The sequence below is a fragment of the Lolium perenne genome, chromosome 2 (assembly GCF_019359855.2).
Source record: "Lolium perenne isolate Kyuss_39 chromosome 2, Kyuss_2.0, whole genome shotgun sequence".
In the NCBI taxonomy this organism is placed as follows: Eukaryota; Viridiplantae; Streptophyta; class Magnoliopsida; order Poales; family Poaceae; genus Lolium; species Lolium perenne.
In genome coordinates this window covers 206,734,758-206,752,099 of record NC_067245.2, presented here as the reverse complement: position 1 = coordinate 206,752,099, position 17,342 = coordinate 206,734,758, and the positions used below count along the sequence as shown (strand labels likewise).

The following is a 17,342-nucleotide window of genomic DNA, read 5'->3' as shown; positions in this document are numbered from 1 at the left end:
AGGCGTGTGTTCGAGAAAAAAGTACCCTTGTGTGCGCACCACATTACACATGTGCATTCTGAACTCAGACATACATAGATAGCAAGAATGATGCTCTATTATTGGCTAGCCAAATGAATGTAGTACCATAATGCACTCACAAGAAATTCTTTTATTTCTCAAATTTGGCCAAAAGTTTGACATTCAGTTAAACTACCACAGCTGCCCAGGTTGGTCTGGAACTCAGAGAAGCGCACCAAGCACTTCCTCAGGAACCGAGCTACCCGCTTACACATCATTATTCCCACTAGGTGTGAGTTATATGCAGCAATAATCCGTGTGATGTATTTCAGTTACCAGCCTATAATCTTTTGTTCGTCAGAAATAAGATATGCTGATGTGGCTTATAGCAGGCTACTTGTGCCACACAGCATATCTGTTTCCAGATGCCGCCAGCTTCCACTCCACGTCGCTTGGGCACCAGGAGCCTTCTCCAATCTTCATGCACAACTTATCATCGATTACTGCAGAGTACAGATTTGAGCTTGCCTCCAAAATTTTAACAGTTGACCGACTGTGTATGTCTTGGCATTTCCTAATCTCCATCTGAGTACAAGATAGTCAGAACTTAGAGCAAACTGCGACATGGATGGCTGGATGAGTGTTTTACTACTAAATTGGTATGAGCAGAATACCAGTTTTGCTATTTCGCCATGGAAAGAATCTCCCCAGTCATAAAAGTGATCGTAGAACACTGTGGGGATCCCGGGATGAGTAAGTATATAAGCATATCCCTGAAGGACCATTAGTTTATGCATGTGTTAGTAAATAGTTAGATCTCCACATGGAACAGCAGGCTTATTATAAAGCAAAGGATAGTTAAGTGTCTGCTGATCAATGGAGCAATTCATTTTTATAATAATACCAGCTGCAGCATGGCCACATCTTGAAACAGACTAACTGTATTTTCCAATCAAGTTGATACAATATTGATGATACTTAAATACTAATAGGTACTAGCAGATAAGAGCTTGAAATTCATAATGTGGTGAATAACTTTCTGGAGCACATGTGGTCATTATTTAACTGATGTCAATGTTTTATAGAATCGTCAGCATCGCAGTGATAATTTATTGTATGATTTAATTATGTGGATCATGCAATTAACTTCTAACGAAACAAGTTGTATGGATATAAAGTAGTACAAAAAAATGTAGCAATACAAGCCCTCATAGCATACCTCCATCACATGATCAGGTGGAAAAGGCCAATGCCCCTGCAATAACAAAACTTCCAGTTAGCTTTGCTTAATAGCGTGTATGAGCATTCCACACAAATATTGACCTGGAAAAGTTAGCAATGAGCAGACAAGGGGAAAAAACATGGAATTGGTAATACCTGAGTTGACCCAGTGTCATGATTTTCAATAAATGTAGCTGATCTTGAAGGCCACCAACCCATCACACCAGGCGGCTTTTCTTCAGGGTCACGCAAACGCCACAACTCTCCTTTCACAGCTTCCTGCTCCAGCAACGCTTAACTGTTCAACCTAATCATGAAAGTTACTTATTGCTCCTAAAGAACGATGATCGATTTCTAACCTGAAGAATACCCTTTGTCGTGAAATCAAACGCGGCACAAAGGCCTCCAGTGCTATCGATCCAATTGATAATTCTCTGCCTATGTTTATCTGAAAAAGATGATGTTTTGTTTATATCTTTATTTGGTTTCATCCATATGGCATATGCATAGAGACAATCTAATGTAGTTAGTTTACTGCCTTGCATACTACTCCCTCCGTTTACTAATATAAAATGTTTTAGCTTTTTGTAAATTCATCCATTTTGGTAAGTATCTAGTCTATTTTTAATGTTAGATTCACTCACTATAGTGTATATCTAGTTCACTTTGAAATGTCTAAAACGTCTTATATTTGTGAACAGGGGGAGTAGTACATTAAGCACTCCAATTCAAGAACGATTCAGAGAGTTAGGCAGAGCAATTAAGAGGAAACCGCGACAGTGGCTTATAATTCAAATATAAATTAATTTCAATTAAATGAGAAAATTGGTTATTGCAGTAATAATGTATTCCGTAATATGCATGGTTGTCGATAAATTAATTGCCATAAGAGTACTTTGGCTAGAAACTGCACCATTCTGGCATAGTAATCACTAATCGGGATGGATGTCATTACAAACCTCTTACCCTGATTGTAGCTCAGGCGGTTGTCAGTGGGACTGTATTCACAGCTGTCCCAGTATTCACCCACTGCAAAAAGAGGCTTTGATTCCTCAATGTATTCTTTCACATACTTTGAAGCATAACTGCACTAAACAGAAAACTGTGACAAATCAGCATGCTAAAGAAGCAAAATAATGGCAGCAGTAGCCAATCCCTTACTTTCACAGTATGTTTCTAGCATATTGACTATTTACCCTTTTGTGAAATCGAACCGGAAATCTTGAAACCCAACGGTTTCGCGAAGCCAAATCAGCCATTCAATAATATCCTTCCTTACAAATGGCTGGGTATGATCTATGTTGGGAACCCCATCAAAGTTATTGCCGGTACTTTTGTTCCCCTGATTAAAAAGTTGCACCAAAGTTGAGTAATGCTCGACAATAAACTTATTAATCAAGATACGGTGATAGGTAATAGACTAAACAAAATATGAATATCTTGCACAAAACCAAGTCATACTTATCCATCAATTTTTGTCTACTTAGAAGTCCAGCTAATGATTTGCCATGGCTATTGTGTTTGTACAGGGTCTTTTTATTCCTTTGTTTTATTTTTTTCTAGTCTTAGTTTGTACAGAGGCCATGTCGTGGCGTTATTCTTAACACAATGATGTGTAAGGTATTTTTTGTGTATTCTAGGGGTAGGGCAAGTCAAAATGGTTACCTTCCCGCCAGAACAGGATGTAACAGCATGTTCATCCCACGGTATTGGGATACCATCATAACGATTATACATTCCATTGGATCCTTGAGTAGTCCCAACTCGGTGGTTAATAACTACATCAGCCATAGCCCTTATATTGTGGTCATTCATGTTCTGAATCAAGGAATTCAGCTGCTGGAGAGAACCATAACAAGAGTCGAGACTGTACAGGTTTTGTGGCAGATAACCTGTGGAAAAACACATCAGACCTGTTTTTCTACGACTATGCTTTGGATAAGAAAGAGTAATGCCAAACTCGTGACTAGCTTACCTTCTTGAGATAGTGATTGTGTCGGTGGAGGCAGCCATGCTGCGGTAAACCCAGATTTAGCAATGTCGGAAACTCTGCCCTCCAAATTACTCCACCAGTTGTGTTTATGGGATTCCCAGTTAAAAGCCTGCAACACAATCGATATCAACAGACATCTAAGAGAACTTGTATTGTTTGTTGCATGACTTCTTCTGTTATCACGGAAGGCACTAGACCTGTTGTCATTGTCATACAGGGGATAATCATAACTTATCTTGAGTAGCTTTCTGGTGAATGAACCATGTCAAGCTAAATATATACAAATTAAAACCATGCACAAATGCAAGCTCATCAACACATAAGACGCCTTAGAATAACCATCAGACTAACGACTGTTGACGGAGAGCTTCTTTTGTATTTGCACTCTGTCCAGGCTGGCTAAATAACTCAAAATGAACAGAAAACAGCTTGATAAATTACCCTGATACTTATCGAATATGCAAACCAATGCCAATCAGATGCTTTCTAATACTCCCTCCGATCTATATTACTTGCCACTAAAATAGATGTATCTACAATTAAAATGTGTCTAGTAATATGAATCGGAGGGAGTAATTACATTGGTGAGTAGGAGAATAATTTCTATTTTGTAGCAGAGTGCAGAACATTCATAATGCCTGTGGTTTGTTTGATAGCAGGCAAGCACATATCCTGATATCCACGGATTTGACACATAGAACGATAGTAAATACGTGTGTTTAGACACATTCTCACCTGGAGTAGGATTTCCCTTCCATTTTTAATGACCCCAACTGTCCAAGAAAATGCAACAAAGCAGCCGCATTCCTATCAGATGCTCAGCCAAATAACCAAAACAAGATACGGCAATAAGGTGCGAGTTTTTTTCTCTTCATTACCTTTTGGAGCTGGCTGTTCTTGGACAGCACCATCCGAAACCTGCACAATTTCGTCACATCAGGGGCATCAGAACAAGCTCGGTCGTCAGACACAAACAAGCACAGAACCTCTGCACATTAGCGCTCACTCACCATCTGTCCCATTAAAAATCTCAACGCCACGTAGAGAGCGAAGGGGCTCTGCAATATCGAAGGAGGTGGGCAGGTGGTGGATCTACCGTGGGGTTTGGGGCGTTCTATTTAACTGATGATGAACTGAGCACAAAATTTTCCTTCTGAGAAATAAATTCCTATAGGTGCAAAGGGAACCGCGACGAAGGGGGTGTATGTGGATATGTGGATTGGTCTGCTCACGCGGAAATCTCAGAACAATCCAAGCGGGTTAGGGGTTCGTCAGCAACGTGAGAAATTGGGTACCGGATATCTTTCGGCGGCGGCCTGGAGGCTAGGGGATGGATCGCCACGCCGCGGATCTTAGGTAGGGCGGGCAAGGACGATCGCGACGACCGGACGACGTCAGAGAGAGAGAGAGAGATGTCTTTCGGCGGAGCGGAGGCTTGTTCGGCGGAGTGAGGGCCTGAGAGGAGCAACCGGCTCCTCTAACGTTGAGGAGCAAAGTCAGGAAAAAGAAGGTGGCAAAGTCAGGAACTGTAGCATAATTATCATATTATGTGTTATAAATAATTACTGTAGATAATTACTGTTGACATAAAAAGTTTGAACTAAATTTTATTGCACCATAATTTTGTCTGTATGTAGTTACTCTAAATGCATAACAAAAATTTGTATTGTTTGAAATAATTTAAGTCCTTTTGACCTTAATCACACAAATTGAAAGAAGAGAAGTCAGAATACTGTTGCTTACCTGACTTCGCTCCTGCACGTTAGAGGATCCCGCCCCGAGGAGAGAGAGAATCGTCTGCACCATCCGATTGTTGACCTGTGAAAATGGTCTTCCTCGTGTGGTTCTTGAGTACGAATCTGTTCTTACCGTGATCGGATAGGGGTGTGCTTGTTTGTGTCCAACACACAAGTATAATATCATCATAGAATAACTTACTTTCCTTGCAGTGTTTTTGGTTTAGTTATTTCGTGATGGATTAGGGTGACTTTTTCATCATAGAGGTGCAGGGATCTGCAATCCCCGGTGGAGAATTTTCGATCCTTTTATATTGTGATTGAGTTGTAAAAAGAAAAAAACACGAGATAGAATATAAAAAAATCATAGTTCATGAGGTATGGTCTAGAGTTTTTTTCTATAGAATTTACATTACAAGATTCCTATAGGATATGATCCTATGAATCAAACAACGACTTGTGTAGATTTTTTTTTTCATAGAATCCAAATCCTACATAATTTCTGTGCAAAACATATGAATCCAAAACCTACACAATTGTTGTACAATTCCTACATAATCTGGTGGCATGTAGGACATGAGGGCTTGTTTGATCCAAAGGAATACTATAGGAATTTTGTAGGATTTTATCCTTGGAAATTTTTCTATGTGCACCGTTTGATTCGTAGGATTGAATTCTTTATGAATGCATAGGAATTTTCTTTATAGGATTGCAGTGCACTTGTGTTTTGGAGAAAAATTTCATCTACCCAAACCTCATGTTACGTACCATGCTTTTGATTTTTCTGTGAATCAAACGCTACTTTAAAAAAAAACATGTAGGTTTCAAATCATGTATGATTTAACTGGATTTAACATATTCGGATGTTCTAAATTTCCTAAGAATCGAACATGCGTGGATTATTTGCCCTAGTAGTTGAGTATCTCCACGGAAACCAGAGCATGACACTTGACCATGTATACACAATACTCTATTTGTCATTTGCGCCCTGATACATCTGATCAAGCTGACTTATTTGCATGTGTGGAGAACTGAAGCAAGACCTTTTCAATACCGATAAGATTACATTGGAGCACTGTGGTGACCCGGCATACCACTGCATGGTGTAGTATGCAAGTCTGACATAACACCAATGAAACACCGTTCCACTAGTATTACATCGCTCAGAGTGGTACAACAGAAACATATGCGGGTCCAAGGTATGTCTATAGAATTACAACTCCGACTCTGTTACAGAAGATCAGCACAACCTCCTACTTTACAATGAGGTAAATCTGCAAATAAACTCCAGAAGAACGACTCGTAGTCTAATCCTATCACAAACTCTATTTGTAGAGTATTTAACTAGCTATAGAGGTTATGAATAGATTCTAGCTAAATAGGAGCTAGGTGTAGGAAGCTAGTTCCTTTCTATTGCTAATCTAGGTTTTCTCCTTGTTGGATGTGGTATCAGACTCTTCTGTCAGGTCCTTTCCCGTGAAGTAGTTGTTGACTCCTCGGCCTTTGAGTTGCACTGTAGATCCTCCTTCGATGCCTCCATATCTAAGCAGGGGATTTAAGAGTGGGATGAGTACGAGCGTACTCAACAAGTTCATTATAGGAAAGAGGTGTTTAATGCACTAGCTACGGCATTAGACCAGAAAGTCTAATACCAATGCAGGTTTTCATAATCATTTCTTCAAAACGTTGCTTTTATTCAGAAGAACTATGTCCGTCAGCCTTCACCGGTTTACTAGAACTTCATGGAGTTCCTTTCCGGCAGCGTTCGCAGTTCCAAATCCCGGAACAGGGAGTGACAGGTCACGATTCATTACACTCTGCAGAGGTGTATTGCTTTACCCATAAGAGATCTTAACCTTGGTGCCAATCGGGCGTACACCCCGTCCACACTTCCTTTGGTGTGAGGCCCGGTATAAGGTCATAGCCAATCATATTCCTCCGCTACCTCATACACCCACCCTTTGCTGCAAACTCCGACCCTGGGTCCTCGCCGGTGCTCTTATACCAATTAAGGACGGCCCCCGACCACGACAACAGTTCAGGTCTCTACCATGAACTCCTTCGCCGGGAGATTCAACCCATCATAGACCGCAATAACCGTGGAGACTTCAACGGGACCCCCACCCTACCACTTGTCCTCTCTTGGATCAAGGGTACCACTTGTCCTCTCTTGGATCAAGGGTCTACGGTAAAGCGCATCCGTTGATGTACAAGAGGTGGAAATACAATTGACTATTCCGTCCCACTCCAGATCTTATGGTTAACACGGGTATTACGGCACAAGAATCACTGGACGACATTTGTTGTTTAATCCTAGATGGATATAAACCCTTGCAATGGAACCTCTACCATATCAACACAATCCATGGTTCCATTGCCCACCACATAGTTATATTCATAGTTATGAAAATAGTGGTTTTGGTTTTTATGCAATAGTGATAATCATAGTACTTTGCAAGTAATTTGATAAAGATACTCAAATGACATGAGCAAGTGATGAACTTGCCTTTCTTGACTGCAAGATTATGCAGGCAAGGTCTTCGATACGCAATAACTCCAAATTCTGAAATAGCATCATCGTCCGGTAAGGACGATGTTTAAAAGATTGGCAAGGATGCAATAATGCATAAGTATGAGATGCAATCGCTCTAAGCGTGACCTAACCCCGATAATTTAGGATTAGTGAGTTGATATGATTGGTTTAGAGTGTGTTGCACTTTTAGAGTGATTCCACAAACAAGGTTCTTATTAGGGTTTTGTTGTCTTAGAATCATAAACAAGTGGTAGAATGCATAATAACCATCATACACACCAAAGGATAGTAGTTGTATAATAAGTAAAGAGCAGTTGTCAATTTTAAGTCCTATAGTGCATGCTGATGATTACTTGTTATATACTTTAAAAGAATAACTTTTGAAGAACATGTTCTTTAATGAAGAACAAGTATGATAATTATGGCTGTGGGGTTCTATGGTTTACTATATGGTTCCAAGTAGTTTTTGGAGTAAGGATTAGATGGATCACAACAAAGTTGGATTCATCAGCCTCTAGAGTTTATATGGTTTTAGTGAAGCACATCTTAGGTAAATCATTATACATGGGTGCTATCAAGGTTGGTATACCTTGCTGGTGATAGCTGTCTAGGGTTTATAGATCCTATTAAGTAGGTTTTGATGGCTACTCCTTGTTTACTTCAAAAGAATAACTTCTGAAGAACATAATACTTAAGTATTAAGAAGTATTTCAATTAAGGTTGTGGTTGTCTAGGGTTTGCTATTGGATCCATTAAGTAAGGAATGGTTAGTTCCTTAATAGGATGGTTCATAAGTATCTAACACTATTAGGGTTTGGTGGATATAAGCATATAAGGTCCAATACTAGACATGGTTATTATTAGGATGGATCACCCTGGCGTGAGGCTAAATATGGATTGTTAAGGATAATAATTTGGATGATAGCAACTAGGGTTTAGACTTGGTTGATCCTATTTGATCAACTTGGTTTGATGGGTATGCATACATAGGATGCTAAATTATTAGTGATAGGGTTCCTATATTCTATGTGAATATGAACACGTATTGAGTTGCTCATTATGAACCTATGAATGAAAATAAATTATCATGATCACATATTTAACCTAGGTTTTAGGTTAGAAGTAATTTAGGTTTTTTAAATAAAATAGAGTTAGAGTTTCATACATGAGGTAACTAGGTTTTCATTTTATTTCTCCTCTTGTCAAAGGAACATCTTGATAAGTAAAGTTGAATTTAGGAAACAACTCTTAAATATAATTCAATAATGGTTTTAACATTTTTCTTATTTTTATTATTTTAAGAAAATGATAATTAGTATTAATACCATTTAGGGTTTAAATGATAATCTTAATGTTAACATGATGAAAGAAAATTACTTTTAGTGTTTTCTTTATTTTTCCTAAATGATTTTTATTTAATGTATAGATATTAAACACACATAAGTGCATATATTACTTCTAAGCACTTGCATGTATAAGTGCTATACACATCTGTGTACGTGTTAGACTAGTTTGCAATATAACACACACACAGACATGCCCACTAATTGCTAATCGATTGGCCTAGTAGCACTAGAACCCATACACGTACCTGACCGGGTCAAATATGTAGGCGTACAATCCAAACCAGCGCAACTCGTATACCTCACACGCCTCTCTCGTTTCCTCACAATTATTTCACGCGCTTGGCCTCTGCCGTTCCTCTCTCCCGTCCGCGATGACGCCGCCGCCGCTTGCTGCTCTGGCTGTTGCCGGCCAAGTTTGTCGCCGCCACATGCCAGCGTAGCTCCGCCACCCTCTCCCCTTTCTACTCCTACACTCTCCCTCGCCGCGGCGCTCCTGTCGCCCGCTGTCGAGGGTGCTCCTCGGCAATGCCCTCCGATAGGGGCTTAGGGTTGATGGAATCCTGCAAGCTGACACAAGACATCGGTTCACAGACAAGCGGGGAGAGCAATTTACCCAGGTTCGGGGCCCTCGATGAGGTAAAGCCCTTACGTCCTGCCTGTCTGTTCTTGATTATGATGATAATAGGTTACAATGGGGTGCCGAATAGTTCGGCTGAGATCTCGTCGAGATGGCTAATCGCTAAGGTGACCTAGCTCTAAGCTTTTGTTGGCTAAGATTGCTAAGATTGATCGTGTCCCTCGGCAGCCCCTCTCCTGGCCTTTATATAGGAGGCCAGGTCTCAAGAGGTCTAACCGAATACGACTAGATTTACAGTAGTTTAGATCCGATCTTTCCTTGTTTGAATGTTTCCTTGTCTTGCCCGTCAAGGAACCTTCTGGTGCACCGTCCTAGTGGCCCGCCTTACTTCTGAGTGTCTTCATGGGCCTCCAACTAGATGGTACAGGATAGGGCAACATCGGTTACCCGAAGGGTAGTGCCCACGTCAGTAGCCCCCGAGTGTCTAGCCGAAGATAGTTCGGGTAGAGACTAAAACACGTCTCCTCCTGATGTTCTTCTCCTTCATTGTCCTTGTTCATCTTGAATCTGCTTCACCTTCTTCTATCGGGTGCGCGTCAGCGCTCCTGATGGGAGTAGCCCCCGAGTCTAGGTACGGATGCTTGCAATCCGTGCGTAGACTCAAGTTGTACCACTCGAATATTTCGTTCTGCCGAAGTTTTTTCTGCAAATCTTCATAGGTCATCCGACATATTTTCTTTATGCAAGGGATAATGAGTAACGTCCCCAACTTTTGTTGGTTAACTGCCGATGGCAAAACAACGTTACCCTACACAGAATCAAGTCCCCGGGCATGATCCTGGAGTGCAAAAAACTTATATCGAGTGCGCGTCACGCGCTCCCGATGGGAGTAGCCCCCGAGTCTGGGTGCGAGTGCTTGTAACCGAGTGCAGACTCGAGCTATTCAAACAATTTTTCTTTAATCCCTTCTTCCTTCGACTGCTCATTCTATCGGGTGCGTATCACGCACTCCCGATGGGAGTAGCCCCCGAGTCTGGGCGCGGGTGTTTGCAGCCGGACGCAGATTCAAGTCCTTCATCCGATAACTTTTCATTTTTCCTTCGAGTGCCTCAAGGTTTTTTATGACGTCACTGTTGACGTGTAACTGTTGTGGGCTGATTGACAGGACTTGACCTGACGGGCCCACCCTAGCTCTGCGCGGGCAGTTTTTAGGGCTTGACCAATGCACGCGTGGCGATCGAGGCGTCTCCTCGATTTTCGCACAACGTGGGAATAATGGGCCGCCGGTTCCACTCCTTCTTTAAGCGCCACGTGTACAGTCAGATCTGCTCCACCTCCCACGACGCTTTGTGGAGTTATGGCCACGATTTGGCACAAATTCTTACAGCATAAATAGGGGGCCTCCTCTCTTTTTTATCTTTTACCCCGTTTACTGCTCATCTTCTCTCTCAAACCTTCCTGTTCCTCTGCCTCTTCATCAGAAGCTCTGTTCACCATGGGCAAGAAGAAGAGCGGCAGTACCTCGGAGGCGGCCAAAGTTAGCCGCGATTGGAGCGCCTCCGCCATTTCCAACCGCGACATCAGCAAGCTTCGCGCTCTCGGCTTCATCTCCGCATCTGAGGAAGACATCCGTCTTCCAGGTTCGGTTTCTCGCCCAAAGCCCCCGAAGGGCTTCACTGTCATGTTTGCTGCCTTCCTGTTTCGTGGCCTCTCTCTTCCGGCCCACGAGTTCCTTCGCTCCCTCCTTTTCTTCTATGGGATTCAGCTCTGGCAGTTGACCCCAAATTCCATCCTCCACCTCTCCATTTTTATTACCGTCTGCGAGGCCTTCCTCGGCATTGAGCCTCACTGGGGTCTTTGGAGGAAGATCTTCTATGTGAAGCGTCACAACGACAGTAATGGCCCCCCCGTTGTCGGTGGCGTTGGCTTCGTCGTCAGGAAGGAGGTCGACTACTTCGACTACCCAATGAAGGAATCCGTCCAGGGCTGGCGCAACAAGTGGTTCTACCTGCGAGATCCCGCCGTTTCTGGGCGGCGTTCAAATCTCCCTCCCTTTGATGACGTCTTGGTAGCTCAGAAGAAGAAGCCTTGGCAAAACGCCCTTTCTCCCGAAGAAAAGGCGACAGCCGACGAACTGTTTGAGCAGATAATCACTTTGAAGAATACAGGAGGCCTGACGATGTGCGGCACTGAAGTAGTTTCACTGTTCCTACAACGTCGAGTACAGCCGCTGATGTCCCGCCCTCACCAGTTATGGCTTTATACTGGCAAAGGCGACAAGTCAAGGGTCAACTCTGCCGACCTATCGGCAGATGAGCTTCGGGACGAGGTTCGTCGCCTAACATGCCTCAGTACGAAGGACACCATCGTCTTGACATCGGCTCGTCCTCCCTATGATTTCGACCACCTCCCGTCCGAGGTAATCTTACCGCTCCTCGCTTGCTGTTATTACTTCTTTTTCTGTTGTGCCTTACAAGTTTCTCTCCTTCGACAGGCTCCCACCGTTGCTCAATGTTATCCTCCCTCACCCGAGAGCAGCGTGGTACTGGAGGATGATGATGATGATTCTGAGGGAACCGAGGATGCTCAGCATGTTCTTGAGGACAGCGATGTCCAAGAGGAGGAAGCTGCCGAAGATAACGCCTTCCTCAGGAGCAGACGTCGTAAGCAGGTACACGATGACTTTATCACATCGGCTGAATCAAGTCCTAGAGGAGGAGATAATGATGCCGATGAAGCTGCTTCGCCTGTTAAGAAGAGTTCAACAAGTTTCTTCGCGGGCGAAGATGACCTGGACCTGTGAGCATCTATACTCTTTTTCTTGATTTATTTCTTGTCATCCTGCATGCTAACTATGCACTGTACTTAAGTAGTTCTGATGATGACGATGTTCCTCTCGCGAAGAGGGCTAAGTTAGTCTCCGAGAGAGCAGCATCGACTAAGGAGTCAAATCCTTCTCCCGCCAAGTCAACACCTCCCTCGCGAACGGGTGTGGAGAAGATTCCAATATCGAAAGTCATTCCTCCCGATGATGCTCCCACTCCGTCGACTGGCCGCGATCATGTAAGTATTTAATCTATCTGGCTTTGTTGAGTTTTTGTCGTCTGACTCCTCTTGATTTTTCTGGCTGTAGCCGATTTACGTTACAGTCGATGCTGTGGTGGATTTTGCCGAGCAATTCACTCGCCTCGAGGCTGAAAACTCCCAACTTCGGAAGGCCATCAAATCTTCGGCTGACCAGGTGCTTGAGGCCAACAGGCTTGCTACCGATGCCAAGAATGAGAACGCCTTGTTGAAGGAGGAAATGAAGAGGCTGAAGCGGCAGATGAAGGATGAACAAGATGCCAGGCATGCAGCGGCGGCTGCAGTCGATGAGAAGGAAGGCGTCCTCCGTGAATCCGTCAAGGATTTATTAGGTAAAAACCTATGGTATTCCGCTTTTTTCTTGATGTTTCTTCATTGATTACTGATATGTCTTTCTTTCAGAGGCCGCCAATATAACTGTCAGCCGACGTCATCAGCTTCGGGAGGACTCCACAGCCGATGCCTTGTCACTTGCCGCTGAGTCTAATGTCCAGGTCCTTGGACTACTGCAAAAGACCAAGGGAGCATTGTCGAGGCTATACTCGATGATCTTCCCGAAGATGAAGCAGGACAAGACTCTCGACGAGATGGCGGATGCTTTCCTTGTTGATCCTTCCGAGCCCGTGGAGGTACTGAAACGCCGTAGCCGCTTGGTTGGGGCGGTTCTTACTTTTCAATAGCTTATGGGCCATGGGATGGGGTCAGAATTGGAGGAGTTTTCTAAGGCACTGCCTGTTGATGATGACAACCATCTGGTCGACCTTAAGCCTTTCAAAAGATCGGCAATAACTTGCGCCAACCAACTTCTGAAGCTGGTGGATGAAGCGCAAGCCAAGCCTGTTCCTGAGTCTGCCCCTGGTTCATCGTCAGCGAACCCTTGAACTGTTATTTGACTTGTTGTAAATAAGATCATCCGTAACTCGACGTAGCTCAATTAAAATTCGGCTCTGTTGCCAATTCAAACATCCTTTTGTCTGTATAATGTATGTTGAGCGCTCCCGATGGGAGTTTTTATGTTAATGCTTGGTCTAAACTAGGGACTGTACTGCAGATTCCTTTATCTTCTTCCCGTGCCGAGCTCTTTCCGAACCCTTCGAGTAATGATGAGTCAGGCCTTGTTCGTCGCTTACGTGATCAGGTGTCTTGTCTAAATAAAGACATCACTTCTCTTCGCGCGATGGCAGCCTTAGTGAAGAAAAAGGGTGAGATAGCGACCGCTGTCGAACAATACGCTCTCGATGGTCTTCATGTTGCTACCGAAAGTTTGGGCTGTAAGTGTTAGCCCATCTTCTGATTTCTGGCATAGCTTGAATGTTCTTCTAACCGACATTCATTCCTTTTCCAGTCGTAGCTTCGGATGCAGCTGAAGAGAACAAGAAGATTCATGAAGAGGTTGAGGCGATGACCGATGTTGCGCACCCGACGCATGGTTTATGGTTGAATCGTCCGAAGGCTGTCGTCATGGCGAAGTTTAAGTACCGGGTGATGGAGGCGCATTACTATTTTGATAAGTACTATGCTCATCTCACGATGGTTTGGAACACCATGTTTCCTCTGGACCAAGCACCCGAAACCTTATCTGGCATGTTCACCCGATTCAAGTCTCCTGAGAGGATTCGACAGTTGGTACGGAAAGAGCTTCTGGCTGGTGCTGAGCTTGCCTTTGCTTCGATATTGGCGTGCCATCCATCTTTAGACTTGAAAGCCGTAGCAAATACTGAGAGGGATTTAGGCCAGTATTATGATGTTGCTAGAGGTCCTGCTTACACCGTTGTTTCTCGGATGGAGTCATGCCTTGAGAAGGAACTGAAGGCCCACTGGGACCGGGGAACCCGATCACGAATGTAATAACCTTGTATCTGCATAAGAATATTTACTGTGTGCGTTGCACGCTATGTTAGTTTGATTGATATTTTATTGTCGAGTGCGGCTGAGTGATCAGTTCAACCTGCTTTCTCGACGACTTCGTTGAATTTTACGCAATGTTATTGCGAAGTCGATATGTAATTTTTTTGAGAGCTTGGCTTCGTCACGCGGTGCACCGGTTTGAGCCTTATTTTGTGATAATGTAACCATCGACTGCAGCACTCGCGTATTTTCTCGAGGCTTGGATTGGTTGTTTTTGTGTGTCATTAATCTTAGCTCTCGCTGAGAGTATTTAATTAATGACACTGTGTGAGCACATTTCTTTTGGGCCAACGCTCCCGATGGGAGTTAGAGCCGATGGTAGGGGCCCCAAATGTTATGTTCGGGCGCCAAAGCTGCGCGATGTTCCATGGATTCTTGACGTCTTTTCCTGAAGCCAGATTTTTGAGCCGATATGCTCCTCCTGGTATCACTTCGGTGATGATGTATGGTCCTTCCCATGGAGATTCTAGCTTCGAGGATCTTTTTTGCTTCAGCCGAAGTACCATATCCCCAACATTGAAACTTCGACTGCGTATTCGTCGGCTGTGGTAGTTTCTCAGCGCTTGCTGGTATACCGTTGTTCTTGCCAAGGCGATATATCGTGCTTCGTCAAGGAGATCGACAGCATCTTGTAGCGCGATGTTGGAGGAGGACTCTGTGTATGCTGTCACTCGAGGAGCTTCAAATCGGACGTCGGCCGGTAGAACTGCTTCGGCTCCGTACACCAGGAAGAATGGAGTATATTGAGTCGACCTGTGGGGTGTGGTACGCAAACTCCAGAGTACAGATGGTAACTCTTCGACCCAGGCTCCGGCTGCGCCTGTAAGGCGTTTCTTGAGGCCATCTCCTATTAGACCATTGATCCTTTCCACCTGGCCGTTGGTCTGGGGGTGAGAGACTGACGCGAATTTCAATTTGATTCCTCCATCATCACAAAATTTCCTGAACTACTCGGAATCAAAGTTGGAGCCGTTGTCTGTGACGATGCTGTGGGGCATACCGAATCGACAAGTTATTCCCTTGAAGAATTGAACCGCCATTTCAGCTTTTTGGTTTCGCACAGGTACTGCTTCGATCCACTTAGTGAATTTGTCGACTGCAACCAATAAGTATGTGTGTCCTCCGGGTGACGATCTTGGTAGCGGTCCAACTTGATCGAGTCCCCATTGAGCGAAGGGCCATGCCAAGGGTATTGTCATTAGGTCCGTTGCAGGAGCGTGTGGTTTTGGTGAAAAACGTTGGCAGGGATCACACTTCATGACTAGATCTCTAGCATCCGACGCTGCCGTTGGCCAGTAAAATCCTGCCCTAAAGGCTTTTTTCACAAGGGCCCTGCTCCCTGCGTGATGCCCGCAGGTTCCCTCGTGTATCTCGTGCAACAGTGCTTTTCCATCGTCAATGGCGATGCACCTTTGGAAGATCCCTGAGATGCTACGCTTGTAAAGCTCACCATTTACCACGACGAAGGCCTTCGAATGTCTGACGATTCGCCTTGCTTCCACAGAGTCCTCTGGCAGCTCTTGCTTTGTCAGATACGCTAGGAACGGCTTGGTCCATAGTGGCTCGAGGAGGAGGACTTGTTCGGCAAGAGGAGTTGGAGATTCTTCAGCCGGAGGAGTTTGCTGCGAGCTTGCCTCCAATTCATCAGCCGATGGTTTTGGAGGTGCCGACGTCTTTTCTTTTGTTGATCGTTGAGTGATCACTTCGTAAAACACTCCGTCTGGGATGGGGGAGCACGTAGACCCGATGTTTGCCAAAGTGTCGGCTTCCTCATTTCTGGCTCTGCCGATATGTTTGAGCTCGCATCCTTCGAATTTAGCTTCCATATTCTGATACAGCTACCGGTAGGCGATCATGTTGTCGCTGACTGCGTCGCACAGGTTCATCGACTGCTGTACCACCAAGTTTGAGTCTCCATAGATTTCTAGACGAGTAGCACCACACGCCTTTGCCATTTTCATTCCGTGCAACAGCGCTTCGTATTCTGCTTCGTTGTTCGTCGACAGAGAGAAATTCATACGTAGTATATACTTCATCTTATCTCCCTGCGGTGATATCAGCACCACTCCTGCTCCCACACCTGTACTCCGTTTTGACCCATCGAAGTACATTATCCATGATCCCGACATGTCGGGTGCTGCTGGCGTCTGTGATTGGATCCAATCTGCCATGAAATCTGGGAGGATTTGGGATTTTATCGCCGTTCGATTAACGTAAGTTATGTCATATGGCGCTATTTCGATAGCACATTGAGACACTCGACCTGTGGCTTCCGGATTGGTCATTATGCTCTTCAGGGGTGCTTCACTTACAACGATAATCGGGTGCTCCGTGAAGTAGTGCCGCAACTTGCGGGCTGACCTCCATACTGCGTACGCCAGCTTCTGATGGTGGGGATACCTCTGCCTTGCAGGAGTGAGCACTTCACTGAGGTAGTAAACGGGCCTCTGCACACCATGAACTCTCCCTGCTTCTTCTCGTTCGACGACTAAAACGCTGCTGGAGACTTGTGCTGTTGCGGCTATGTACATGAGCAACGTCTCCTTCTCGCGCGGAGTCACAAGCACTGGGGAGGTTGATAAGATTTTCTTCAAGTTGTCGAAGGATTCCTGTGCCTCCTTTGTCCACTCGAACTTTTCCGACTTTTTCATCAAGTTGTAGAAGGGCAAAGCTTTCTCCCCTAGCTTTGCTATGAACCTGCTGAGCGCTGCTAGTCGGCCTGCCAACTGCTGCACTTGGTGCAGATTCTTTGGCGGCTCCATATCAAGAATAGCTTTGATCTTCAAGGGATTGGCTTCGATTCCTCTGGCTGATATGAAGTACCCGAGTACTTGTCCTCCTGGCACTCCGAAGAAGCATTTTTTGGGATTCAACTTGATTTTGTATCTGTCCAGATTGTTGAAAGTTTCCCGCAAATCATCGATGAGCGTGGCTGCGTGCTTTG

The 17,342-nt window shown here is 44.4% G+C and overlaps 1 protein-coding gene across 1 annotated transcript; it reads right to left on the bottom strand.

The window, feature by feature from the left end:
• Positions 1–131: 131 nt before the first annotated feature.
• Positions 132–4,703, bottom strand: LOC127321103 (probable alpha-amylase 2). Its single transcript, XM_051350139.2, has 12 exons — positions 4,225–4,703; positions 4,093–4,132; positions 3,950–3,987; positions 3,197–3,323; positions 2,887–3,113; positions 2,418–2,563; positions 2,188–2,306; positions 1,581–1,669; positions 1,378–1,500; positions 1,220–1,255; positions 675–773; positions 132–585 (listed from the first exon to the last, which is right to left on the bottom strand). Exons 1-12 carry the CDS (start codon positions 4,234–4,236, stop codon positions 394–396), a joined length of 1,248 nt encoding a protein of 415 aa, XP_051206099.1. The 5' UTR covers positions 4,237–4,703; the 3' UTR covers positions 132–393.
• Positions 4,704–17,342: the final 12,639 nt, after the last annotated feature.